This window comes from Scylla paramamosain, chromosome 25 (genome assembly GCF_035594125.1).
Source record: "Scylla paramamosain isolate STU-SP2022 chromosome 25, ASM3559412v1, whole genome shotgun sequence".
NCBI classification, from domain to species: domain Eukaryota; kingdom Metazoa; phylum Arthropoda; class Malacostraca; order Decapoda; family Portunidae; genus Scylla; species Scylla paramamosain.
Window position 1 is genome coordinate 66,258 of NC_087175.1, and position 26,243 is coordinate 92,500.

At 40.9% G+C, this 26,243-nt stretch overlaps 1 protein-coding gene and 3 long non-coding RNA genes across 19 annotated transcripts in view; 2 read left to right on the forward strand and 2 right to left on the reverse strand.

The window, feature by feature from the left end:
- Positions 1-1,266: 1,266 nt before the first annotated feature.
- On the reverse strand, positions 1,267-10,932 carry LOC135113020 (uncharacterized). 2 transcript variants are annotated; one of them, XR_010274687.1, is made up of 7 exons: positions 10,178-10,932; positions 9,809-9,978; positions 9,384-9,647; positions 7,886-8,142; positions 4,638-4,807; positions 3,870-3,962; positions 1,267-2,984 (listed from the first exon to the last, which is right to left on the reverse strand). It is a non-coding gene; the product is annotated as an uncharacterized LOC135113020 (long non-coding RNA). The 2 variants fall into 2 exon arrangements; XR_010274686.1 differs by lacking the exon at positions 1,267-2,984 and having other exon boundaries at positions 3,467-3,962.
- LOC135113021 (uncharacterized) lies at positions 4,311-4,637 on the forward strand. The gene is made up of 2 exons (XR_010274688.1): positions 4,311-4,393; positions 4,425-4,637. It is a non-coding gene; the product is annotated as an uncharacterized LOC135113021 (long non-coding RNA).
- A 101-nt stretch (positions 10,933-11,033) lies between the features above and the next one.
- LOC135113017 (uncharacterized) lies at positions 11,034-21,824 on the forward strand. Of its 13 annotated transcripts, none has more exons than XR_010274674.1 (11): positions 11,034-11,144; positions 11,272-11,349; positions 14,357-14,922; positions 15,524-15,800; positions 16,558-16,731; positions 17,767-17,874; positions 18,923-19,049; positions 19,654-19,839; positions 19,998-20,412; positions 20,981-21,089; positions 21,295-21,824. XR_010274674.1 is itself a non-coding variant. In XM_064027939.1 (9 exons), the coding sequence occupies exons 4-7, from the start codon at positions 16,678-16,680 to the stop codon at positions 20,030-20,032; spliced, it is 402 nt and encodes a 133-aa protein (XP_063884009.1). In that variant the 5' UTR covers positions 11,083-11,349; positions 14,357-14,922; positions 15,524-15,800; positions 16,558-16,677; the 3' UTR covers positions 20,033-20,412; positions 20,981-21,089; positions 21,295-21,824. The 13 variants fall into 13 exon arrangements, 1 of the variants encoding a protein (XP_063884009.1); XR_010274676.1 differs by having other exon boundaries at positions 11,066-11,144; positions 14,669-14,922; XR_010274677.1 differs by having other exon boundaries at positions 11,131-11,149; positions 14,669-14,922.
- Positions 21,825-25,341: 3,517 nt separating this feature from the next.
- The window catches only part of LOC135113024 (uncharacterized), a 2,048-nt gene continuing 1,146 nt past the window's right edge, over positions 25,342-26,243 (reverse strand). Inside the window, exon 3 of one of the 3 annotated variants that reach the window (XR_010274691.1) lies at positions 25,342-25,740. This is a non-coding gene — a long non-coding RNA (uncharacterized LOC135113024). Of the gene's footprint in view, positions 25,795-26,027 lie in introns of those variants that run through there. The other 2 variants (XR_010274692.1, XR_010274690.1) reach the window with 2 other exon arrangements.

Below are 26,243 nucleotides of genomic sequence, written 5' to 3' on the forward strand. Positions count from 1 at the left end.
ATGATTAATAGACCCTCATTTGTAATGTTATTTCAGGCAAGAATATTAAAAGAGACAGCTGGCTTGCCCTTTGTACTTGTTCAGCTTGCCCTTAGCACTTGTTCATACATGACAGAATGAGAGATCTATGGGTGGTGGTGACACCTGGAAATGGGTATGATTCATGAAGGGATTGATTGATTGGTTGACTGACTGATTAAGAAAAAAACGTAGCAGTGGAGGGTGGGGGGGGGGGAAGGCGCCCCCAACTTTCCAGTCATATATGGCGTGGAAGGGACAATACCAGCAAAGAAAAATATGAGAAAATGCATAATTTACTATAAAACCCAAAATGCGAAATAAAACCTTGCCAAATTGAACCTTCCCACGAAGGTAATGAATGGAGTTTTGATGCAATGAGCCACAGTTACTTAAAACACTCAACAAATATAACACCTGCCAAAAAAATAAAATAAATAAATAAAATCAATCAATAAATAAAGATAAAAACGCGAGAAAACCTTTAAATTATCACAACGCGAAATATACACACACGCTAAACTGGATGCGTCATTAATTAATATCCCCCCAATAGTTTATAGCCCCTCCCCTATTCATTGCTCCCCCCCCTCCCTGTCTTGAGGAACACCTTCACTTATGGCCTGCTGTTGGGTCAGATTTGAGCCATTTTAACCTCGAATTACATACAATACATACATACATATCGTCTCCTTGCAATAATTATAATAGTCTTCCTGGCTTAATTTTTGTTTATTCATTATTCCTTATGTATTTATTAATTATTTGTCATTTGTCTAATTCCTTGTTTTATTTAGCCTCGGTATTTAACTAAGCATTTTTTTTTTTTCACTTTCTGACTGTGGCCCTTGCAATGAATGGCTTAATTGTTTATTTACTGTTCCTTACGTGTTTATTGATTATATGTGAGTTATTTATTTGATATTCATGATTTTTTTTTTTACTTCGTATTTCTTTATATGATAGTTTTATCTTTTCGTGTTTTCTGGCTTAAGTTTTGTTTATTACTCCTTGTTTGTGTTATTAGGTGTGTCATTAATTATTTGTCTTATTTCTCGTAGTTTAATGGATTTTTTAGCACTTTAATTATTAGAGTTCCTCACCAGTCATTTTATTCGAGAGAGAGAGAGAGAGAGAGAGAGAGAGAGAGAGAGAGAGAGAGAGAGAGAGAGAGAGAGAGAGAGAGAGAGAGAGAGAGAGAGAGAGAGAGAGAGAGAGAGTCTAAATGAATGATAAAAAAAATAATAATCAGTTACAGTATTTTATTTATAAACAAGAACAATTCATGATAATAATAATAATAATAATAATAATAATAATAATATTTAAATACAAGGAGGAAAATGTGTAATAATAATAATAATAATAATAATAATAATAATAATAATAATAATAATAATAATAATAATAACAATAACTGCTTTTATCTTACTCACACAGATAAATAGTTTTATAAATAGTTTATTGACCATAAACATTGTGTACATACACACAAAATTAAATAGAACAGATAAAAATTTCAAAATGTAGTCAGTGACACACAGAAGACTGGTGACAAAACCTACTAAAGCCCATTAAATGATTGGGTGTCTCAAGTTTCCACATCATCAGTGGAACACTGCTTCTGAGCACTCAGGGATGGACAAGCTTTTCATGGCTTGTGTGAATGGAGACAAGACGTGTAGGGGATTTATTTGTTCTGTTTTTTCTTGTCCTACTCTCTCTTCCTCCCTCTTGACTCTTCCTTTGCTTCATCCTACTCTTTCTCTTGCTCATTCTTTCTCTCTCTCTCTCTCTCTGGACTTTTCAGACATAGCTCCTTATGATTTTTTGGCAATCCCAAACCTGTTGACAGTATCCTTATCTGAGAGCCAAGGAGACCATGCAGAATGTGGCAGCATACCTATCATTGGTTGCAGAAGCGTTTGAGCAGTGGAGTGATGGATGATTGTAGGAATGTGGTGGCACTGCTATCCACCATGACATTCATCCACATAACAGAACCATCTCACATGGTGCATTCAGCCTCAGGGAGAGGAACCTCTGTAGCCTTGGGCAGTAGCCCTTGGTCAGGTTTGCTCCAGAGTCAAACCTGCTTACCATCCGAGAATACCTTGGGGAGGAATGAGGAAGCCTTTTGCTCTGAACCCATGAAAATTGTTCAACCCTATAAGGGAAAAATATGAATGTTGAACAAATTGATGAGAAATGGAAGGATTAATGGGCTAAGTGTGTTGGATTACAGAGGGCTTTCTTTGAAGGACATTTTGAATGATACCATAATTTTGGCCCTTAGCCCAAGGTTGGATACTTCTGAACCGTTCTTGCATTTTTAAGCTAAGTAATATAAAATGCTCAATTAACAAAGGAAGGATAATGAAAAGATAAAACAAATCAGGAATTATATCAATTCATAGCTTTATCATAGTTCTAAGTCATAAATACTACAAAAATTAGTCAATCTCTTCAGAAATAATTATAAGATAAGCTTTAATAATAAAAAGTATGTATAAATAGATGAAATGTTGTCACCTTCACCAATGCCGGCTTCTTGTTATTCAGCACATGCTTGTGCTTCCTGAACACCGGTCTCATACTGGATAGAGACAGTAATGTATGGAGGTTTGATGCAATACAACATTTTATATAAGGATAAAAACTTGCATAAACTTCCTGTTTGTGTTTTTCTACTAAGGTGCAATTGTTAGGTGAGCATTTGCAACTTCCTACACTTAAACCATAACATCCCTACTACAGTGGCTCAGAGCCACACCATCACTTGTTGCTTGTCCACTAGTAAATAAGTTTTTTGTTTGTTCATTCTCATTCCTTCCCTATTTAAAACATCATTCCATCTTGTCATGGCCTCTTGAAGATCTTGTTGGCTTCCTGTCACGACAGCGACATCGTCTGCATAGGCCAGCATGATCTCTTTATCCTCCCTTACACACACTTCCTTCAGGCATCTGTCCATGTATATAATGAATAGCAAAGGAGAGAGCATCAATTATTCAATTATTCAATTATTCCTCACGCACACACATACACACACACACACACACACACACACACACACACACACACACACACACACACACACACACACACACACACACACACAGGTAATAACAATAATATCTACCCTATATTGTAATGCACATTTTCATAATCACCACTGAATCATCATCATCATCATCATCAATATTTTTTATCAATAATATTAACAGTATTTATATATGTACATAGCATTACTATTATTACTACACACACACACACACACACACACACACACGTACATACACTCACCTCTCGGCAGGGGTGGTGGGGAACAGGAGGAGGAGGAGGAGGAGGAGGAGGAGGAGGAGGAGGAGGAGGAGGAGGAGGAGGAGGTGGACGAGGAGGAGGAGGAGGAGGAGGAGGAGGAGGAGGAGGAGGAGGAGGAGGAGGAGGAGGAGGAGGAGGAGGAGGAGGAGGAGGAGGAGGAAGAGGAGGATTAACACTGTGTGAGTGACTGACAGACTGACTAACTGACTAACTCACTAACTGACTGAATGACTGACTAACTGACTGACTGAATGACTGACTAACTGACTAACTGAGTGACTGACTGACTGACTCACTGACTGATACATACATACATACAGACAGACACAAGTACACAAGAATAAAAAATAAAATACATAACTGAAAAATCATTGCAATACACAGACAGACAGACAGACCAATGACAGAAAGACAGACAGATGGAGACAAACTAAACAGATAGATAGATAGTGAAATGACCACACAAAACACACACACACACACACACACACACACACACACACACACACACACACACACACACGCACCTGTTGAACATAGTAAGCTGTGGCACCAGGTTCAGACGGCCGCTCTACACAGCCTCGGACGCCTCCTGTGCCAACTCCTTGCATCGAACGAACCTGTGTAGACATGAAAGTAAGCAAGCAAGTGTTTATGGCTAATTATAATACTCAATATGCCAGTATCATCTCCAGCATCACCATCTGCTCACCACTGGGGACTCTCCTGGGGAGAGTTAGGAGAGTGAGAGAGGGGAGGGAGAGAGAGGGAGAGGAGAGGAAGAGAGAAGGGGAGTCTTGGAGATGGTTTGGGGTGAGTCTGGGATGGTCTGGATACATTGGGAATGAGAGAGAGAGAGAGAGAGAGAGAGAGAGAGAGAGAGAGAGAGAGAGAGAGAGAGAGAGAGAGAGAGAGAGAGAGAGAGAGAGAGAGAGAGAGAGAGAGAGAGAGAGAGAGAGAGAGAGAGAGAGAGAGAGAGAGAGAGAGAGAGAGAGAGAGAGAGAGAGAGAGAGAGAGAGAGGCTGTGAAAGGCTGGAAGAGGCTGTGAGAAGTTGGGATGGACTGGAAGTCCATCCCAACAGTTTGGGACAGTTTGGGGTGAGTCTGGAATGGTCTGGATACACTGGGAATGAGATAGAGTGAGAGAGAGGCTGTGAGTGGCTGTGAATAGCTGGGAGAGGGTGTGATAGGTTGTGAGAGGCTGAGAAAAGACAGTGAGAGGGTGGAGAAAATAATGGGAAACTGGAAAAATGAAAAGGAGAGATAGAAAGAGACACACAGGTAGACAGACACACCTGTAGGAAGGGCTCCTTAATATCCCCTTATCAGCTGGAGGGAGGGCTACAGGTAATAATCTTTTCTTCTTCCTTATCCGTGCCTCCTCCTCGTCCTCCTCTTCCTTTTCCTCCTCCACCTCGTACTCCGGAACTGGCGACCCCACCACCGGCACCTCCGACATGGCCTCCTGCGGGATGGTAAGGTAGTTAGGGAACTGTCTGAGTTAGCGTGTGTGTGTATGTTGGTTAAGTTTGGTTAAGTGTTAAATAAAGAATGGTACTCTATATTAATTTCAATATTTATCTACTTATTATCTGTATTTTGAAGATACATGTACCATTTGAACTGTAAACCTTTGTAATTGTCTGTCTCCTGCACACCCAGCTCGTCAACACCCCTGTGCCTGCAAACGGGTCACTGAACATTAAATAAACTTGTCTCAGTCCCCTACATACACACAAGTGGCTGGCCAAACACTGCATCAACACAAACAATGGATAAACAGTGGGAATCTGCTGGTCTGAGTCCCCTACATACACACAAGTGGCTGGCCAAACACTGCATCAACACAAACAGTGAATAAACAGTGAGAATCTGCTGGTCTGAGCCCCCAAAACACACTAGTGGCTGGCCAAACACTAGATCAACACAAACAGTGAATAAACAGTGGGAATCTGCTGGTCTGAGCCCCCAAAACACACAAGTGGCTGGCCAAACACTAGATCAACACAAACAGTGGATAAACAGTGGGAATCTGCTGGTCTGAGTCCCCTACATAAACACAAGTGGCTGGCCAAACACTAGATCAACACAAACAGTGGATAAATAGTAGGAATCTGCTGGTCTGAGCCCCCAAAACACACAAGTGGTTGGCCAAACACTGCATCAACACAAACAGTGGATAAACAGTGGGAATCTGCTGGTCTGAGTCCCCTACATACACACAAGTGGCTGGCCAAACACTGCATCAACACAAACAGTGAATAAACAGTGGGAATCTGCTGGTCTGAGTCCCCTACATACACACAAGTGGCTGGCCAAACACTGCATCAACACAAACAGTGGATAAACAGTGGGAATCTGCTGGTCTGAGTCCCCTACATACACACAAGTGGCTGGCCAAACACTGCATCAACACAAACAATGGATAAACAGTGGGAATCTGCTGGTCTGAGTCCCCTACATACACACAAGTGGCTGGCCAAACACTAGATCAACACAAACAGTGAATAAACAGTGGGAATCTGCTGGTCTGAGTCCCCTACATACACACAAGTGGCTGGCCAAACACTAGATCAACACAAACAGTGGATAAACAGTGGGAATCTGCTGGTCTGAGTCCCCTACATAAACACAAGTGGCTGGCCAAACACTAGATCAACACAAACAGTGGATAAATAGTAGGAATCTGCTGGTCTGAGCCCCCAAAACACACAAGTGGCTGGCCAAACACTGCATCAACACAAACAGTGGATAAACAGTGGGAATCTGCTGGTCTGAGTCCGCTACATACACACAAGTGGCTGGCCAAATACTGCATCAACACAAACAGTGAATAAACAGTGGGAATCTGCTGGTCTGAGTCCCCTACATACACACAAGTGGCTGGCCAAACACTAGATCAACACAAACAGTGAATAAACAGTGAGAATCTGCTGGTCTGAGCCCCCAAAACACACTAGTGGCTGGCCAAACACTAGATCAACACAAACAGTGAATAAACAGTGGGAATCTGCTGGTCTGAGCCCCCAAAACACACAAATGGCTGGCCAAACACTAGATCAACACAAACAGTGGATAAACAGTGGGAATCTGCTGGTCTGAGTCCCCTACATAAACACAAGTGGCTGGCCAAACACTAGATCAACACAAACAGTGGATAAATAGTAGGAATCTGCTGGTCTGAGCCCCCAAAACACACAAGTGGCTGGCCAAACACTGCATCAACACAAACAGTGGATAAACAGTGGGAATCTGCTGGTCTGAGTCCGCTACATACACACAAGTGGCTGGCCAAATACTGCATCAACACAAACAGTGAATAAACAGTGGGAATCTGCTGGTCTGAGTCCCCTACATACACACAAGTGGCTGGCCAAACACTGCATCAACACAAACAGTGGATAAACAGTGGGAATCTGCTGGTCTGAGTCCCCTACATACACACAAGTGGCTGGCTAAACACTGCATCAACACAAACAATGGATAAACAGTGGGAATCTGCTGGTCTGAGTCCCCTACATACACACAAGTGGCTGGCCAAACACTAGATCAACACAAACAGTGAATAAACAGTGAGAATCTGCTGGTCTGAGCCCCCAAAACACACAAGTGGCTGGCCAAACACTAGATCAACACAAACAGTGAATAAACAGTGGGAATCTGCTGGTCTGAGCCCCCAAAACACACAACTGGCTGGCCAAACACTAGATCAACACAAACAGTGGATAAACAGTGGGAATCTGCTGGTCTGAATCCCCTACATAGACACAAGTGGCTGGCCAAACACTAGATCAACACAAACAGTGGATAAATAGTAGGAATCTGCTGGTCTGAGCCCCCAAAACACACAAGTGGCTGGCCAAACACTGCATCAACACAAACAGTGGATAAACAGTGGGAATCTGCTGGTCTGAGTCCCCTACATACACACAAGTGGCTGGCCAAACACTAGATCAACACAAACAGTGAATAAACAGTGGGAATCTGCTGGTCTGAGCCCCCAAAACACACAAGTGGCTGGCCAAACACTAAATCAACACAAACAGTGAATAAACACTGGGAATCTGCTGGTCTGAGCCCCCAAAACACACAAGTGGCTGGCCAGACACTGCATCAACACAAACAGTGAATAAACACTGGGAATCTGCTGGTCTGAGCCCCCAAAACACACAAGTGGCTGGCCAGACATTGCATCAACACAAACAGTGAATAAACAGTGGGAATCTGCTGGTCTGAGCCCCCAAAACACACTAGTGGCTGGCCAGACACTGCATAGGCACAGATGGGGAGCTGGTTTGGCCTGACAGCACCCTCCAGTATTCATGTAAATTCTGGCTACCATTTGCAATTCTATTTTGGGGAGCCACACCTCAGAGAGTCTCTTTTATTGAAGTTTTGTCCCCCCCACGGCTGGCTGGCCTACATAACAAAATAAATAGATAATGTTTTTTTTTTTGTCAGTTAGAGGACTTTTTCATCTCTACCTGTTGAAATAAGATTATCTCGGAAAGTTTAAAAATGATGCATTACTACTACTACTTACCCTGAACAATACCTCATCCTCAGCATCAGAGGACGGCCCCTCCCCCTCCTCACTGACTAACTGTTGTTGTTGTTGCAGTTGTTGTTGTAACAGAATCAACCTCTTCCTCTCCCTCTCTCTCTGACGTGCCTCCCTCCTGGCCTCCCTCTCTCTCCTCCTCCTCTCCTTCCTCTCCCTCCTCTCTTGCTTCTCTCTCTCTCTCTTGCTGCTGCTGCAATCTCTGGGTCCACCATGTCCTCGTTGATCCTCGGGATTTGCTGCAAAAGGAGGGAGAGAGTGAGTGAGTGGAAGTGGGAGAGAGGATGAGAGAGAAGGGTAAAACTATTATTGTAAGAGAGAGAGAGAGAGAGAGAGAGAGAGAGAGAGAGAGAGAGAGAGAGAGAGAGAGAGAGAGAGAGAGAGAGAGAGAGAGAGAGAGAGAGAGAGAGAGAGAGAGAGAGAGAGAGAGAGAGAGAGAGAGAGAGAGAGAGAGAGAGAGAGAGAGAGAGAGAGAGAGAGAGAAATATGTAGCAGTAATAATAATAATAATAATAATAATAATAATAATAATAATAATAATAATAATAATAATAATAATAATATCAAACATTCTCTCTCTCTCTCTCTCTCTCTCTCTCTCTCTCTCTCTCTCTCTCTCTCTCTCTCTCTCTCTCTCTCTCTCTCTCTCTCTCTCTCTCTCTCTTTCTCCTAGTGCAACCTACACTCATAAATTATTTCTTGCCCCAAAAAAGCTAATTTGGAATAAGACAAACAGTAACAAGTCCGAACATAGCAGTGGATCTTAAACTCCTAGAAACTGGAGACATTACTGTATTCCAGACCTTGGCGTTTGTATACAAAGCTCTTAATACAAACACAAGAGACACGGGCTCATGATATTCAGTTAAGACAGACAGGTAACTTGAGGACACCCTTCTGCTGAACCTCCCGTGCCCAACAGAGTGTCGTCTCACGAGGAACCAAGCACTGGACCCGGCTCTCGGACACAGTTAAAAACAAACCATTACATTCCTTTAAATTACTGATAAAACAACACTTAACAAGTAATTATTCATTGTATTTATTAGTTTTCAAATTGTAATCAGCTCTACTATTATAAACATATGTAATTGTTTGTAATTTGTAATAGTTATTATTATTATTATTATTATTATTTACTTTTGTTATTGATATAATTCTTTTTTGCATGTATCTATAATTTGATTGGGTTAAAGTTATGAATTACTTACTAAATAATTATGTACTGTCTTTTTCTTTTTTTTTTTCATGATAGCTGAATAAAACACTGGTCTTAAACCTTAGTGTAAAATATTCATTAGTCCACAAAGACCTTGTGCTCCATGGACTGGCCATCACATATCAGAATGTCTATATACCAGTCTGTCTGTATATATTAACACCAATATATATCATTTAATCAATCAATCACTCTGTAAGGAAAATATAGACAAATAAATACAATAACAACAGATGTATATACACTCTCTCTCTCTCTCACCTGCTGAGGAGGGAGATAAGCCAAGCCACAGCTAACCCAGGTGTGTGTGGCCCACCTCCACCTCCCATCACCCCCGCTGGCAGCACCGCAGGGGGGCAGGAGGGGGTGAGGGATGACTGGGCAGGGGTCACAGGGAGAGGGGTGGCTGGGGCAGGGGTCTGGGGCTGGGGTCGGGGGAAAGCCTGGGACTCCGACCACTTGCATGACCCGACCAACTCCAACGACTTCTGCCCCTAATACCTGCGTGTTGTCAGCTGGAACAACCTGAGAGGAAGGAGGTGCTCAGAAGTAGTAGTAGTAGTAGTAGTAGTAGTAGTAGTAGTAGTAGTAGTAGTAAGATTGATTTTCTATCTCTGTCTCTCCTTTCTGTATGTAAAAAACTTTCTCTCTCTCTCTCTCTCTCTCTCTCTCTCTCTCTCTCTCACCTGTATGACATTCCCTGCCTGCACTATCATGGGGAAGTGGGGCTGCGGGGCTGAGGCATCTTGGGGCAACACCTGAAGCATGTTCCCCATTTGAATAACCCTTGTTGTGGCGGTGGTGGCAGTGGTGGTGGTGGCGTCAGTCCCCTCGGCTGCATCGTAAGGTACTGGAACTGTTGGGAGGAGGGGGTTAGTTTGGGCGGCCACGCCCCGGGGACTTAGCCTTGGGAGGAGAGCGTGCCCAAAGGGGGCAGGGACCGGTTCTTGTAGGGGCTGCGGGCACACGCGGGAGGGCGGCCCTGGGGAGAAAGCTACTAGATTCGTTCAAAGCATATCTAAACCTAACAGAACACTATTTACAAATAAACCCACCTGTTATAATTAGCTTGTGCAACAGTTTGAGGGCGAAGGTAAGGAGTGAGGAGCCACTGCTTACAGGGATAGCCACTGTCCCCGGGAAGGTAGCATCCTGCAGGTACATGTTGTTCCTCAAACATCAGTTTGAGTGCTGACTTATCTAGTATTCTTGCATCGTTGACTGAGCCAGGCCACCTTGCCACAATGTCAAGAATCTTATAGTGAGCATCAAATACTACTTGCACATTTATGCTGTGATAGCGTTTCCTGTTCACATATACATGTTCATCGACATGAGGAGACACAATTCTTATATGAGTACCATCAATCACTCCCACAACACCGGGAAACTGAGTTACTTGCATGAACTCTGCCTGTTTTTGCTGCACTTCACGCTGGGTGTGAGGGAAAGCCACGAACTGCCAGATTACTTCTGGGTCAGCCAGTGCATCAATTGTCTGTGATATTGCACGGCTGATAGTGGGCTGCGTTGTTCCAAAATCATCACAACTGCACTGTTGCATTTTTCCTGTGGCTAAATATCGTAATGTGATGGCCACCATCTCAGGGGTCAAGGCTCTATTTCTTTCAGTTTTACTTTGCAGCTTGTCTCTCACTATATCAGTCACTGCAACAATACCAGCACGGTCCAATCTGAATCTTTTCAGTAACTCAGCATCGTCGTACTCAGCGAAAATATCTCTTCTCACTCTGTAGGTGCGCCGCTGACGTTGTTGTGCCGCCTTCCTGCTAACGGCTGGGTTCATCATGCTCTAAATAAAATTTCCACCTACCTTTAATAATCTGCTGGAGGTAACTTGTGGAAAGAGAAAGAAAAGTGCATTATTTTTATGCAATAATATTTTTAATTTTTGAACTTGAAAATGCAATATACTTTAATTCAGAGATTTAAAAAGTGAACATACGTTTTAACCCAGCGGGTGCTGTAAACAGTACGTTGGCGGTTCACACCAGTTCAGAAGTAAGGTATCTTAAATTGCACTCGACAATGTTGTGAATACTTTAAAATGCTTGAAGCCATACTTGATGCCTTCCATAACGTGTAAAGTAAGAAGTTAGCCTGTGTTAAAAAGTGGTGATCCCTGCAGATTACCAAGGCATCCAGTCTCCCAGCAAGTGCCAAGAGGCATTCATTCAATGCTCCGCTGACACCAATTTGCCCAAAGGTATGCATTATATGTGGAAAGTACATTACGTACGGTGTAGAGGTGGTTGTCTAGTGATATAAATGGTAAGGTGGTGGTGCTGGTGATTGTGATGGTACTACACTGTTATTACCGTATGTCAGTATATTGAGGCTTGATATCACTTTTATTAATGTGCCAGTATTTCATTACCTATCTTATGAAATAACACTAGCTCTTGATATATTCTTTTCTACAAACCTTTAACAATAATTGAAAGTTTTTTTTAAATTGAATTCAATGCCTTTTCTTATTGATGAAAATAGGAAATAATTATGGCTACCACTGGCTAGACACGCCATACCTTGCCTTGAGTTTAGGTATGGTTAGGTTAGGTTTGATATGGTTGGGTGTAGTTAGGTTAGTTTTGGGTATGGTTAGGTTACAGCAAGTACAGTTAGGTTAGTTTGGGTGTAGTTAGGTTTGGATGTGGTTAAGTTAGTTTAGGTATGGTTAGATTACAGCAGGTATGGTTAGGTTAGTTTTGGTGTGGTCAAGTTAGTTTAGGTATGGTTAGGTTACAGCAGGTATGGTTAGGTTAGTTTTGGTGTTGTTAAGTTAGTTTAGGTATGGTTAGAACCTTGGACAAAAAATGAGGAACATCACTGAACCAAAAGATTTTTATTTATTTATTTATTTATTTATTTTATTTATTTATTTATTTATTTAATTTTCTTTTAATATTTCAATGAAAATTAGCAGTATTACTTATATCTGTCAACTTTCCAAGAGGGTTAGAGAATGCCTCAAGCCATTTGTAAGATAAGATTACACGTAAATTGCTTGGTTTAAGAGAAACTGGCATGTTAGTAAAATGAATCTTTACTGTCATGTGAATGAATATTTATAAATGCAAAAAGTTTAAATCTCCAAGAACAACCTGTGTTTTACAGTAATGTGGGTAGCCCACATGGGACCCATAAAGTAGCCCACAAAACACCCACATGCCTCCCATTATCCAATGTTGGCTGGGTATATATATATATATATATATATATATATATATATATATATATATATATATATATATATATATATATATATATATATATGAGGAGGCAGTAGACATCTGCCTAAATGATAATTACTACCAGTGAGGTCTAAAGCACTGTTCAGGGGGTGCTGTGAACTTATCATTAAACCCAGCTGTGACCTCGCTGAACGTTTCCCTTTGTGTCTCACAACACAAGGGGGCAGTCATAGCCTGCCCTCTAAAGACAACTCTCTTCCTCCACACAAAACTACAAGCACCTAATAACACACACACCCTTCACTCAAAAATTTTAAAATCATCGTGGCGACTCCTACACCAGCCTCGTAGTCCCCATCTGGGGAGGGGACCATAAATGTCCCCAGGTCAGACTGCCTTTCTGTCAAAGACCCTAAGTGTCTTGACACCCCCTCAACTTTTTCTTCATTAACTTCTGCAACATTCGCAGTCAAAGATCTAATTTTCAATCTGTAGAACACCACCTCTCCTCTTCTAAACCTCATCTTCTTTTCCTCACTGAAACTCAGGTGTCTGAGGCAACTGACAGTAGCTCCTTTTCTGTTCCCTCTTACTTTCTCTATCCTCATTTTCAGTCCAAAGCTGGATGCTGCGTTTATGTGCGCAATGATTTAACCTGCTCTCGTGCCCACGCTCTTGAATCTTCTGAGTTTTCCACCATCTGGCTACGACTACAGAGTCACTCTCATACTAAATTTATCTGTGCTGTATACCTCTCACCTAACTCCTCTGATTATAAGAAATTCTTTAACTACTTAACTTCCAAAGTGGAGCACATTCTGACCCTCTTCCCTTTTGCAGAGATCTCCATTCTTGGAGACTTCAATGTTCACCACCAGCTTTGGCTTTCCTCTCCCTTCACTGACCATCCTGGTGAACTAGCCTACAACTTTGCTATCCTCCATGACCTAGAGCAATTGGTGCAACACCCTACTCGTATTCCTGACTGTCTTGGAGATACACCCAACATTCTTGACCTTTTCCCCCAGCCTCAGCCCCAGCCCCAGCCTTTTCATCCCAGCCTCTCCCAGTGCATCCTAGCCTCTCCCAGTCCATCCCAGCCTCTCTCAGTGCATTCCAGCCTCTCCCAGTCCATCCCAGCCTCTCCCAGTCCATCCCAGCCTCTCTCAGTGCATTCCAGCCTCTCCCAGTCCATCCCAGCCTCTCCCAGTGCATCCTAGACTCTCCCAGTCCATCCCAGCCTCTCCCAGTGCATTTCAGTCCATCCCAGCCTCTCTCAGTGCATTCCAGCCTCTCCCAGTCCATCCCAGCCTCTCCCAGTCCATCCCAGCCTCTCCCAGTGCATCCTAGCTTCTCCCAGTCCATCCCAGCCTCTCTCAGTGCATTCCAGCCTCTCCCAGTCCATCCCAGCCTCTCCCAGTCCATCCCAGCCTCTCTCAGTGCATTCCAGCCTCTCCCAGTCCATCCCAGCCTCTCCCAGTGATAATAAAGCAATTTGGATTTAGGAGAGGGAGATTGTGTTACAAACTTACTGAGTTACACTTAGATCTATAGAAAACTGTTATCAAATGGCATATAACATTTTATGTTATATGCCATAATTTATTATGGCATATAACAGATTATTATTACAGATGCCATTTCTTAAAGAAATGGCATCTGTTTTTTTTTTGTTTTTTTATTATTCTCTTTCTCTCTCTCCCTCCCTAAGGCAGTGCTCCTCTTACAAAGGAAAAATAAATAATTAAATAAAATAATTAATTTACAAATCAAGGGCTGGATTTGTGTCTGTGGAGGCCTGTGAGCAGCCTGAGTGTGGAGGCCATCTACCTGAAATATTTATATTAATATTTTTGTATCTGTATTCCATGCAGTTTTTAATACATATAATATATTATAGTGAAAGGAACATATTTATTTAGTGTAAATGAAACAAGTGGTTATTTTGATAGTAATAAAAAAAATATTTAGTTCATAGAAAACTAGTGTTTGATTAATTTAAGTTTCTTTCACTTACAGAGTATTTATGTGGGAGACTCCTCAGATTGTGGAGACCCCAGATTGTGGAGGCTCCTGGGCAGCTGGTCTTTTTGTGGACTCCTAAATCTGGCACTGAACAAAATTCTCTCTCTCTCTCTCTCTCTCTCTCTCTCTCTCTCTCTCTCTCTCTCTCTCTCTCTCTCTCTCTCTCTCTCTCTCTCTCTCTCTCTCTCTCTCTCTCTCTCTCTCTCTCTCTCTCTCTCTCTCTCTCTCTCTCTCTCTCTCTCTCTCTCTCTCTCTCTCTCTCTCTCTCTCTCTCTCTCTCTCTCTCTCTCTCTCCTCAACTCTCAGCCACTGGATGGTATATCAGTTCACACAGCAAGAAGCCAAGGACCCACCGAGGCTGTCACTTGGAAGAGGTCATTGTTGTTGCATCCAGCATCCCAGCCTGACTGCCTAGACAGGTCCCGCAGGTTGCTGAATGGCAGAGGTGCAGGCTGCTCCACAGCAAAATGTGAGACCAGTGTGGCAGAGTATGATGTGTACACAATGAGGGACACACTGTAGCCAACCCAGTAGATTACCCGTGCTGCACTGCTGATTGGGTAGGTGTTGGAGCCTGCAGGAGGAAGAGGAGGAGGGAAAGATGCCATGAAAAGGCAATTTTAAGACATGGAGGATGATACAAAGGCAATTTAAAATCTTTGAAAGTAACACATCTTTTTAAATTAAAAAATGTAGAAAAGACCATTTTAAAATGTTTCAGAGATGAAAATGCAATTTAAGAGTTTTCTCATCATTTCTAAAAGATTTATATCTCATATCTTACTAAGAAAACTGTTGATATCATCATATGAAGAGAACTACTGATAAAATTAAATACATTACTTGATATCCATATCAGTCATATTAACACCACTTGCTTATATTGCTCATGCCAGAACTAATTCAAGTTAATATCAGCTCAATTATGAAAATACACCAGGTATCATGTAAAGTTTCCCAGTTTTAAATCTATCCTTTAATAACTGTCTTTCTGTATTCCCATCTTATCAAACATTAAACACCACTACCCTTGCATTCAACTTAGTCTCATACCCCAACAGGTCCTCACCCTGCTGTAGGAGGGCTGGCAACATGTACCAGCCATCTTACCAAACACTAAATGCTCCAACACTTGAACTGACCAGTCTTACACCTCAACAGGTCCTCACCTTGTTGTAGGAGAGCTGACAACATGTACCAGCCAGCAGCAACTCCCATGCTAACAGGCTTCTCCCCCGTGGGTATGTAGCACCTCTGGAGTCGCTCGATGAAGAAGAGGATGCTGGCGAGGCCTGTCGTGTTAGCCGGGATGCGCCGGTACAGAGCTGTGTCCGTTGGGGTTGTGTAGGCAAGCATCTTCTTGGCAAGGTCCTCGTAGGTGGCCGCAAACAGTTTACGGCTGTGGGATGAGAACTTGTCTTGTGAATGTGACGTTGGGGTGAGTGTTAATCTGATTTTGTGTTACTATGTTCTGTGGGGAGTGGGTGTTAATGTGATTTTTTGTTAACTGAATGCTGTGTCTGACCTCCTGAGGTGTAGTATGGTGGGCCACAAGATTGTCCCTTTCCACTAGGGGCTGACAGATGATATTAAGAGTGTGAATGTGTGTGTGGTGTTAACGTGCTGGAGTGTGCACAGCCAGGAGTGTTTGGGGAATGAAAATAAAAGGAGTTATGGATGTTTAAAAATGCATCTTTTGAGAGCTAAGTATACAAGAAAGTTGGTGTGTTTGGGGAATGAGTAAACAATGAAGAAATGTTTTGAGGAACTGGGTGTGCAGAGGCAGGAGTGTTTGGAGAATGAGAATACAGGAAGACAGGAATGATTTGGGAATAAGTGTACAAGAAAGGAGTGTTTGAGTGACAATATATAAGGAAGAGGTGTTTTGAAAATGAGAGTACAAGGAATGAGCATTTTGGGAGTTAATATACAAGGAAGCAAGTATTTAAGGGACAAGTATACAAGATTATTTTCCTGTCATATGTCATTATACAATGTTTTTCTTTGTTATATACATCATTCCCTTTCACTTTTCATATCTTGTGTTCTCGTCATTCTGATGTAATGTTACAGATAGAGAATGTTTGGTGTCAAATTTTCACTAATTTCATATGTGTATAAACTTTCATTTCATTGACTTTTTTTTACTATTACTACTATATTTTCTTGCTTTTTAAACAAGTCTTTTCTTTCAGAGGAGGGAAGCACAGGGGAAGAGGAGGACGAGGAGGAAGAGAGTTAAGAGTCACAAGAGGAGGAGGAAGGTGGAAAGAAAGAGGAAGGAGAGGAGGAGGAGGAGGAGGAGGAGGAGGAAGATGGAGAAGGAAAGGAGAAAGATAAGAAGGAAGGAAATGCCGCAGAAGGAGAAGGTGAGTTGTTAATAAGGTTTTGTGTGACAAGTTTTCTGAAAATTTTATTTGTTTACATGAAGTTTGTTTTGTATATATTACTCTTAATATACTACTTCTCCCACCACATGCAATTTGTCTGTCTGCTGTTGTGGTTCTTTCATTTCTTGTTCCCTTTCCTGAATATACCATTTCCTTAGTTTCATATCTAGTACCCTCCAATAAAATTTCTGCTTCTCGGTCTCTGTACTTCTCTCGTTTTTTTTGCTTGGCTTCATTCCTCAGATCCTTCTCTTTTTCCCTTTCTTCCAAGTTCATATCTCTTTTTTACCCAAATATTCTTGTATTCTGAATTTTCAGCAAGCTTCCCAGTTCTCACTAGGATCTCCTTTACTGTAACTTGGGATCTCATTCTCACTTTTAATGGTCTTTTACCTCCTTCACTATATTTTCCAATTCTATATGCTTCTTCCACTTCTCATTCCAGTCCCTGTTCTTCACCTTGGACCATTGTAATAATTTTCCTTACCAACTCCTCTCTCTCTCTCTCTCTCTCTCTCTCTCTCTCTCTCTCTCTCTCTCTCTCTCTCTCTCTCTCTCTCTCTCTCTCTCTCTCTCTCTCTCTCTCTCTCTCTCTCTCTCTCTCTCTCTCTCTCTCTCTCTCTCTCTCTCTCTCTCTCTCTCTCTCTCTCTCTCTCTTATTCCCTTTTCTTCCTTTCTTCCTTCCCTCCTATCTTTGTTTCTCCCTCCTCCTCCTCCTCCTCCTCCTCCTCCTCCTCCTCCTCCTCCTCCTCCTCCTCCTCCTCCTCCTCCTCCTCCTCCTCCTCCTCCTCCTCCTCCTCCTCCTCCTCCTCCTTCATTCTACCTAACAAGAAATAATAGATTCAAGATTATACCCAAACGTTTTAAATCCCACAAGGCCAAACATTTTTTCTTTAATCGTATAGTAAATATATGGAGTAAACTTCCTGCAGAAATTGTGAACAATATTGAAATTGTGAAAGCAATATTATTGAATCAGTTCATCCTAAACATTTACACTTTGTTTTTCCACAGAGCAATAAGAAATTAGAATTGACAGAGAAACCAGACAAGGGACTGCATTTGAAGAAGCACAAGAACCAAGAAATTACATCATTCAATGAAATGACAACATAATCTAAAGTAAGAATTTACATAGCTTTCATTTTGGTTTACATTCTGAAAGGTAACAGTAACATGGATATGTTTTTATATTGAAATCTTTCTCTGATTGCATACAAATGGTACCAATCAACAAATAATAATGTAATACTTAGAAGCTGGGAATTCAAATCACTGGTAGATAAAATGAACCACCATTCTAGAGTGTACATAACTAAGGAATTAATATACTGGTTAACTGTCACACCAGCATGAACAGAATAGCAACAATTGTTGAGTAGAGTCTGTAGGAGGCAGGGAAGGAGGCATGTAGTCAGTTTTAGAGAGCAGTTATTATGAAATCAGCTGTAGAATATTCCTAAGATGCAATACTACTGGAGTCTGTCAGCTTGAAGACAGTTTATTAAAGAAGGGAAGTTCATGAGATATAAAGCCTTTGATTATTCAGTTTCATTTCCAAAGTAACATTTATTTATTGGTGTGTTGCTTCCTGTAAATAGTAAAGCCTTGACAGCACTGCATCTCTCACACCACGCTGTAACTGTTGAGAGAACCCTAACCCTTAGAGAGAGGAGGAGGGAATCCTTGGTTTATGTTCAGTAAAGCCCTGTATTCTTGTCATGGCAATGTAGAATGGAGGCGTCATTGGTTTATGTTCAGTAAAGCCCTGTATTCTTGTCATGGCAATGTAGAATGGAGGCGTCCTTGGTTTATGTTCAGTAAAGCCCCGTATTCTTGTCATGGCAATGTAGAATGGAGGCGTCCTTGGTTTATGTTCAGTAAAGCCCTGTATTCTTGTCATGGCAATGTAGAATGGAGACGTCATTGGTCACATACTGTTCTAATGTAATCTAATGTAATCTAATGGAATCATGAAGGTGTAAAAATGCAGGATATGGACATCATCAGCTTTTGTCATTAAGGGTGGTAAAGTGAAAGATTTGTTAATCACTTTGGTCTTTAGTTGATGCTTCTGGTGAGGCTTTCCTGTTTAAACTTGGCATAATATATATAAAATGATGTGGCATGTTAAACAAGTTAACTTACTGCCTTCTTGTGTCTTTCACAGATAGAAATAAAAAACGTCACAAGACAGAATAGTGAGCTGCATGCACTTATCACAGAGTATAAAGTCACTCCCTCAGAGGAAAAAGACAAGGATGGCATGTCTTCATGTGAGAACTCAGAAGCTAAATGTGAGCTACCATCCACATGAATATATATTTGTATATCAAACTGACATTCTCCTTGGAGGGAGGCTTTCCAAAGTGCACACACACACACACACACACACACACACACACACACACACACACACACACACACACACACACACACACACACACACACACACACACACACACACACACACACACACACACACACACATCTCTGCATCAGGACTCAACAGCCAGACTGATAAACAATTACTTCACCCAAGATGATCAGCTGATAGGATTAGCTGTGGATGAGCCTCCTGTGGTGACTAGGAGTACAAAAGCCAGCAGCTAATTTTGGGAGCTGCCAGTCATCATGGTCCTGGTGTCTGAGGTGCTGCTTTTGCATTTTCCCAGTCATGGGTCGAGGCTACATCACATTTATTCATTCACAGTTGCTCTTAGTTATCTCTGTTACAAGTTAAAATTTTTCCTGGCTCCACAGACATTTCTGGTGCATCTAACCCTCTCTCCATTGCCCTTCTATTTCCCTTAGTCTTATACCCACTTCTTACATTACGTCTAATTACTTCCATTGGTCATTCTTGTCTGGCCCTCTGTTGCATCAATTTTTCACCTCCAGGTACAGATACCAAGGGGAAATTGCTGGGTCAAGTGGCTACACTGACATCTGAGGTTAGCAGGTTGGAGAGTGAGTGCAGCAGTCTTCAGGTTCAGCTAGACTGTGAGAGGGATAAGTATAACAAACTGCTGGGAGAATCTCTTGCTCATGAAAAGTTGTCTGAAGATGTCATAACTGAACCAAAAGGTAAGAAAGTTTATATTCTCTAATAATAAAGCAAATAATTTTTCCTCACTGTTGCTCAATTTTTTGAATTAATAACAAAATAAAAGCATTGTTATTGGATTTGTTTATTGAGGCTGTATTAAGAAAAGTTGAGAGAAACAAACTTATTGTTTTATCAGGAGAAACAACAGGATTGGGAGGAACTGAGCTTTAACAGAAGCTGCAACAACTGCAGGAGGCTCACAGGGTCCTGGAGAGCAGGTTAACTTGCAGCATGAAGGAGGTGGCTGAGCTAAGTGACAGGAAGTAGCAGCTTAAGCATGCTGTAGTGCATGAGGAGACAGAGTCCATCGGTGTATGCATGTTTTTTGCTCATTTGAATCATCTGTAAAAGTGAAGTGGAGGAAGTGTTTACTGTTTACTGTATGCCATTTCCTTGGTCTTTTAATGAAGAATTTTATCCTTCTTCAGGTGACTACATCACCATCTACCAGTTGCAGCGAGGAGTGATGAAGCAACAAGCTCGAGAACGCGAGTTAGACCTTGCCAGCCTCCATCATGAATGAGAGGAAATGAAGCAAAACCACTCTGCAGGTTAGTGCTCTCTTTTGCATCTCACACACTTCTTATTCATGTCATGGCAGATTAGTGATTTCTGCTGCATCTCACACACTTCTTATTCAATTGCTGGCAGGTTAGTGATCTCTGCTGCATCTCACACACTTCTTATTCAATTGCTGGCAGGTTAGTGATCTCTGCTGCATCTCAAACGGTTCTTATTCAGGTGTTGACCAAAGTACTAAGCCTTCATATCATTACCTTGCTCTGTGATGGAGGCTACACCATCTGGCATCTAGCTGAGATTTAATGTTGCAGTAAAGCTTCCATATGAGTTCATGTAGAGCAAAATGTTTTCAAATGCCAGGGAAGTAGTGTAATGTAACCTTCCAGAGAAATCTATCCCTCATTTATTAGTTAACAGGAGTGTTTAATGTACTTAATGTGATTAGCCAGGATCAAGGGTCAACTTCTTCACTGACCATTTACTCTCAGGTGATGTATCTGTCCTCCATGAGTCACCAGAGACACATAAGGTGTTGTAAGTGAAATTTCATCTATTAGATTTATTCAAAATGTGAATTAACACAGTTGTTTCCTGCAGGATTTGATATCAAAGCTGGTGCAGGAAAAGGAAGCAGATCATGACCTTCAGCAGCTCGAGAAGATAAGCAGCGTCCTTAAGAGTCCAGTTGCTATCTTTAGCAGTGTTGGTGAGTAGTAAAAACTGAGCCATCTTATGAAGTGCAACGAAACATTATTATTATCTTCATAATTTTCTTGAAATAAACAGATTTCTGTGGCATGTTGCTCATTAGCACTTTAATATCAGATAACACCAGTTATTTATGTAATGATGTAATGTACTAAGTAGATGAAATACAAGTGGCATCTGCTAACACTCTTGATGTGGAACAGGAACCAGTGAGTCTGAGACACCCACCAGCAGTGGAAAGCTGGCTGACGAGCGCCTCAAGCACTCTGAAAAGGTGGAGCAACAACAAGAAACAGAAAATTGCATCCATCATTCTTTGCCTGAGGAGGGAATTGATGCTCTGTTGACCCTTCACACTGATGTCCCTCATGAGGAGGCAGAATATGAATCCTACAGAACTTGCCCATAGAAAAACCAAAACTGTTACTGCTGCCACACTGCCACCACTTCCACTGACACCAAAAGCCCAACTGTGCAGAGAATCCTGGACCTCCGCAATGAAATGGAGTCCACCAGTCACCTGGAGCACTTTAGCCTCCAAAAGTTCCATCCGTGTCCATTGTGTTTGGGTAAACTTATCACTGTATAAGGGGACAAGTATCAGTGTATGGTTACTATATACTCATTTGTACTTAAAGATGTCATGTCACATCATTCTCTCTCTCTCTCTCTCTCTCTCTCTCTCTCTCTCTCTCTCTCTCTCTCTCTCTCTCTCTCTCTCTCTCTCTCTCTCTCTCTCTCTCTCTCTCTCTCTCTCTCTCTCTCTCTCTCTCTCTCTCTCTCTCTCTCTCTCTCTCTCTCTCTCTCTCTCTCTCTCTCTCTCTCTCTCTCTCTCTCTCTCTCTCTCTCTCTCTCTCTCTCTCTCTCTCTCTCTCTCTCTCTCTCTCTCTCTCTCTCTCTCTCTCTCTCTCTCTTTCTTTCTTTCTTTCTTTCTTTCTTTCTTTTTGCATATTTTACTGCTTTACATTCCTCCCCACAGTATTTTTTCATCTACTTTATGACTGCAGTAGTTTTATCATCCCAGTGTATGCCGTATCCACTCTGAAACTGTAATTCACCAATCAGCTCAAATGTGTCTCTGTTTTGATAATCATTAATTTGTTTCAGCTACACAACCACTCTGATAAGGGACAAAATCTACTTCACCAGTCATCTATGTCATACAGTCATATATATTCATACATATGACAAAATACTCTTCCTAAGACATTTCTTATTTTCTCTTCTCAAGTGACCTGTCCATCTATCTAAGGTACCACATAACATTTAAAACTTACAATATTGCATTTAATTCATGAACATTTTTTTGTCTATGTAGACTTGAAATGTATTGGGAGTTTTCTCTATCTCTCATTCTATACCTAACACCTGTTCCTAAGAATCCCCAGGTGATAGCCATGGTGACTGGCTGGTCTCCTACTGAGTGGCTGGGGTTTTCCAAAAGTGAGGGTTGGTGTTCTATACCATACCATGTGCCCTGTTTGTATTCCTTCTCTATCCTCTGTATTATATTCTATGTAAAGATGGTGCTGGGGTGGGATCTACTTCTTATTCCCTAAAAGTGATGAGGAGTGACACTGGGCAGCATTAATTTGCTCCTTAGAGATGGCTGGGTTCCTGTGGATGAGTGGGCCATGCTGTGCTTTGTCAAGGATGGTGTTTGGTATTGTGATGACTCTTGCCACAATCAAGTGTCTCCCAAAGAGTAGTGGAGTACCTATGTATGGTGTTGACCCAAGCTGTCCAGGTCTCATCCAATGCCTTAATATGATTTAGATGATCAAAATGGTTTAACTCACCATTTAATCAGCTGACTGATTTGAATGGAGAAGTATGTAATGTGTTGTAGCCTAACCATCCCTGCCAGCATGGTCAGACTCTTGGTAGTAACCTGAAATGCTCCTAGGTAGTGAGTATCATTGCACATAATGATCTTTACTTTGTCAGTAATTCAATGATACTGAATATTACTCTACTGGATTTTGCTCAGCACTGCTTGGTAACTTTTGGCCATAATCCCAGGTCTGGAATGATATGAAGCCATGTTTTTACATTCCATATGAGACAGGCAAGCACTATGCTTTGCCTGACTGATACCTGTACTTTGCATTTTAATAAAGTTATTGAAATTGTTATTGAGTGTTTGTATTGAACTCATTAGCTTTGTAATAGTGTGCGTCTCATCATGCATTCATTAATGATGTAGAGTGGAAATGTCCACTCCTATCATGCATAATATCAATGCATTATTGGTTTATGTTGTTATTTGTGTATAAATTGTAAAGTTATGCCAGTCTATTTTAGTACAAACTAAATATCAGCTGGAAGAGAGGACAGGTAATGGCACACTAAAACACAGGAAGGGACAATGATATAACCATCCAATTTAACAATACACAGAGCAAGAAGAATGAGAAAGCAATAAAAATGGATTATTTAATGGATGATTAATAGACCCTCATTTGTAATGTTATTTCAGGCAAGAATATTAAAAGAGACAGCTGGCTTGCCCTTTGTACTTGTTCAGCTTGCCCTTAGCACTTGTTCATACATGACAGAATGAGAGATCTATGGGTGGGGGTGACACCTGGAAATGGGTATGATTCATGAAGGGATTGATTGATTGGTTGACTGACTGATTAAGAAAAAAAAACGTAGCAGTGGAGGGTGGGGGGGGAAGGCGCCCCCAACTTTCCAGTCATATATGGCGTGGAAGGGACAATACCAGCAAAGAAAAATATGAGAAAATGCATAATTTACTACAAAACCCAAAATGCGAAATAAAACCTTGCCAAATTGAACCTTCCCACGAAGGTAATGAATGGAGTTTTGATGCAATGAGCCACAGTTACTTAAAACACTCAAGAAATATAACACCTGCCAAAAAAATAAAATAAATAAATAAAATCAATCAATAAATAAAGATAAAAACGCGAGAAAACCTTTAAATTATCACAACGCGAAATATACACACACGCTAAACTGGATGCGTCATTAATTAATATCCCCCCAATAGTTTATAGCCCCTCCCCTATTCCTTGCTCCCCCCCCTCCCTGCCTTGAGGAACACCTTCACTTATGGCCTGCTGTTGGGTCAGATTTGAGCCATTTTAACCTCGAATTACATACAATACATACATACATATCGTCTCCTTGCAATAATTATAATAGTCTTCCTGGCTTAATTTTTGTTCATTCATTATTCCTTATGTATTTATTAATTATTTGTCATTTGTCTAATTCCTTGTTTTATTTAGCCTCGGTATTTAACTAAGCATTTTTTTTTTTTTCACTTTCTGACTGTGGCCCTTGCAATGAATGGCTTAATTGTTTATTTACTGTTCCTTACGTGTTTATTGATTATATGTGAGTTATTTATTTGATATTCATGATTTTTTTTTTAACTTCGTATTTCTTTATATGATAGTTTTATCTTTTCGTGTTTTCTGGCTTAAGTTTTGTTTATTACTCCTTGTTTGTGTTATTAGGTGTGTCATTAATTATTTGTCTTATTTCTCGTAGTTTAATGGATTTTTTAGCACTTTAATTATTAGAGTTCCTCACCAGTCATTTTATTCGAGAGAGAGAGAGAGAGAGAGAGAGAGAGAGAGAGAGAGAGAGAGAGAGAGAGAGAGAGAGAGAGAGAGAGAGTGAGTCTAAATGAATGATAAAAAAAAATAATAATCAGTTACAGTATTTTATTTATAAACAAGAACAATTCATGATAATAATAATAATAATAATAATAATAATAATAATAATAATAATAATAATAATAATAATAATATTTAAATACAAGGAGGAAAATGTGTAATAATAATAATAATAATAATAATAATAATAATAATAATAATAATAATAATAATAATAATAATAATAACAATAACTGCTTCTATCTTACTCACACAGATAAATAGTTTTATAAATAGTTTATTGACCATAAACATTGTGTACATACATACAAAATTAAATAGAACAGATAAAAATTTCAAAATGTAGTCAGTGACACACAGAAGACTGGTGACAAAACCTACTAAAGCCCATTAAATGATTGGGTGTCTCAAGTTTCCACATCATCAGTGGAACACTGTTTCTGAGCACTCAGGGATGGACAAGCTTTTCATGGCTTGTGTGAATAGAGACAAGATGTGTAGGGGATTTATTTGTTCTGTTTTTTCTTGTCCTACTCACTCTTCCTCCCTCTTGACTCTTCCTTTGCTTCATCCTACTCTTTCTCTTGCTCATTCTTCTCTCTCTCTCTCTCTCTCTCTCTCTCTCTCTCTCTCTCTCTCTCTCTCTCTCTCTCTCTCTCTCTCTCTCTCTCTCTCTCTCTCTGGACTTTTCAGACATAGCTCCTTATGATTTTTTGGCAATCCCAAACCTGTTGACAGTATCCTTATCTGAGAGCCAAGGAGACCATGCAGAATGTGGCAGCATACCTATCATTGGTTGCAGATGCGTTTGAGCAGTGGAGTGATGGATGATTGTAGGAATGTGGTGGCACTGCTATCCACCATGACATTCATCCACATAACAGAACCATCTCACATGGTGCATTCAGCCTCAGGGAGAGGAACCTCTGTAGCCTTGGGCAGTAGCCCTTGGTCAGGTTTGCTCCAGAGTCAAACCTGCTTACCATCCGAGAATACCTTGGGGAGGAATGAGGAAGCCTTTTGCTCTGAACCCATGAAAATTGTTCAACCCTATAAGGGAAAAATATGAATGTTGAACAAATTGATGAGAAATGGAAGGATTAATGGGCTAAGTGTGTTGGATTACAGAGGGCTTTCTTTGAAGGACATTTTGAATGATACCATAATTTTGGCCCTTAGCCCAAGGTTGGATACTTCTGAACCGTTCTTGCATTTTTAAGCTAAGTAATATAAAATGCTCAATTAACAAAGGAAGGATAATGAAAAGATAAAACAAATCAGGAATTATATCAATTCATAGCTTTATCATAGTTCTAAGTCATAAATACTACAAAAATTAGTCAATCTCTTCAGAAATAATTATAAGATAAGCTTTAATAATAAGAAGTATGTATAAATAGATGAAATGTTGTCACCTTCACCAATGCCGGCTTCTTGTTATTCAGCACATGCTTGTGCTTCCTGAACACCGGTCTCATACTGGATAGAGACAGTAATGT

What these genes read in the sequence shown, in the direction of transcription:
- LOC135113017 (XM_064027939.1), top strand. Translation starts at nt 16,678, where the DNA reads ATGGAGAAGGAAAGGAGAAAGATAAGAAGGAAGGAAATGCCGCAGAAG. An exon ending in TGAGAACTCAGAAGCTAAAT is followed by an intron (nt 19,050 to 19,653) that starts GTGAGCTACCAT and finishes TTTCACCTCCAG; the next exon opens with GTACAGATACCAAGGGGAAA. An exon ending in TGTCATAACTGAACCAAAAG is followed by an intron (nt 19,840 to 19,997) that starts GTAAGAAAGTTT and finishes TTGTTTTATCAG; the next exon opens with GAGAAACAACAGGATTGGGA.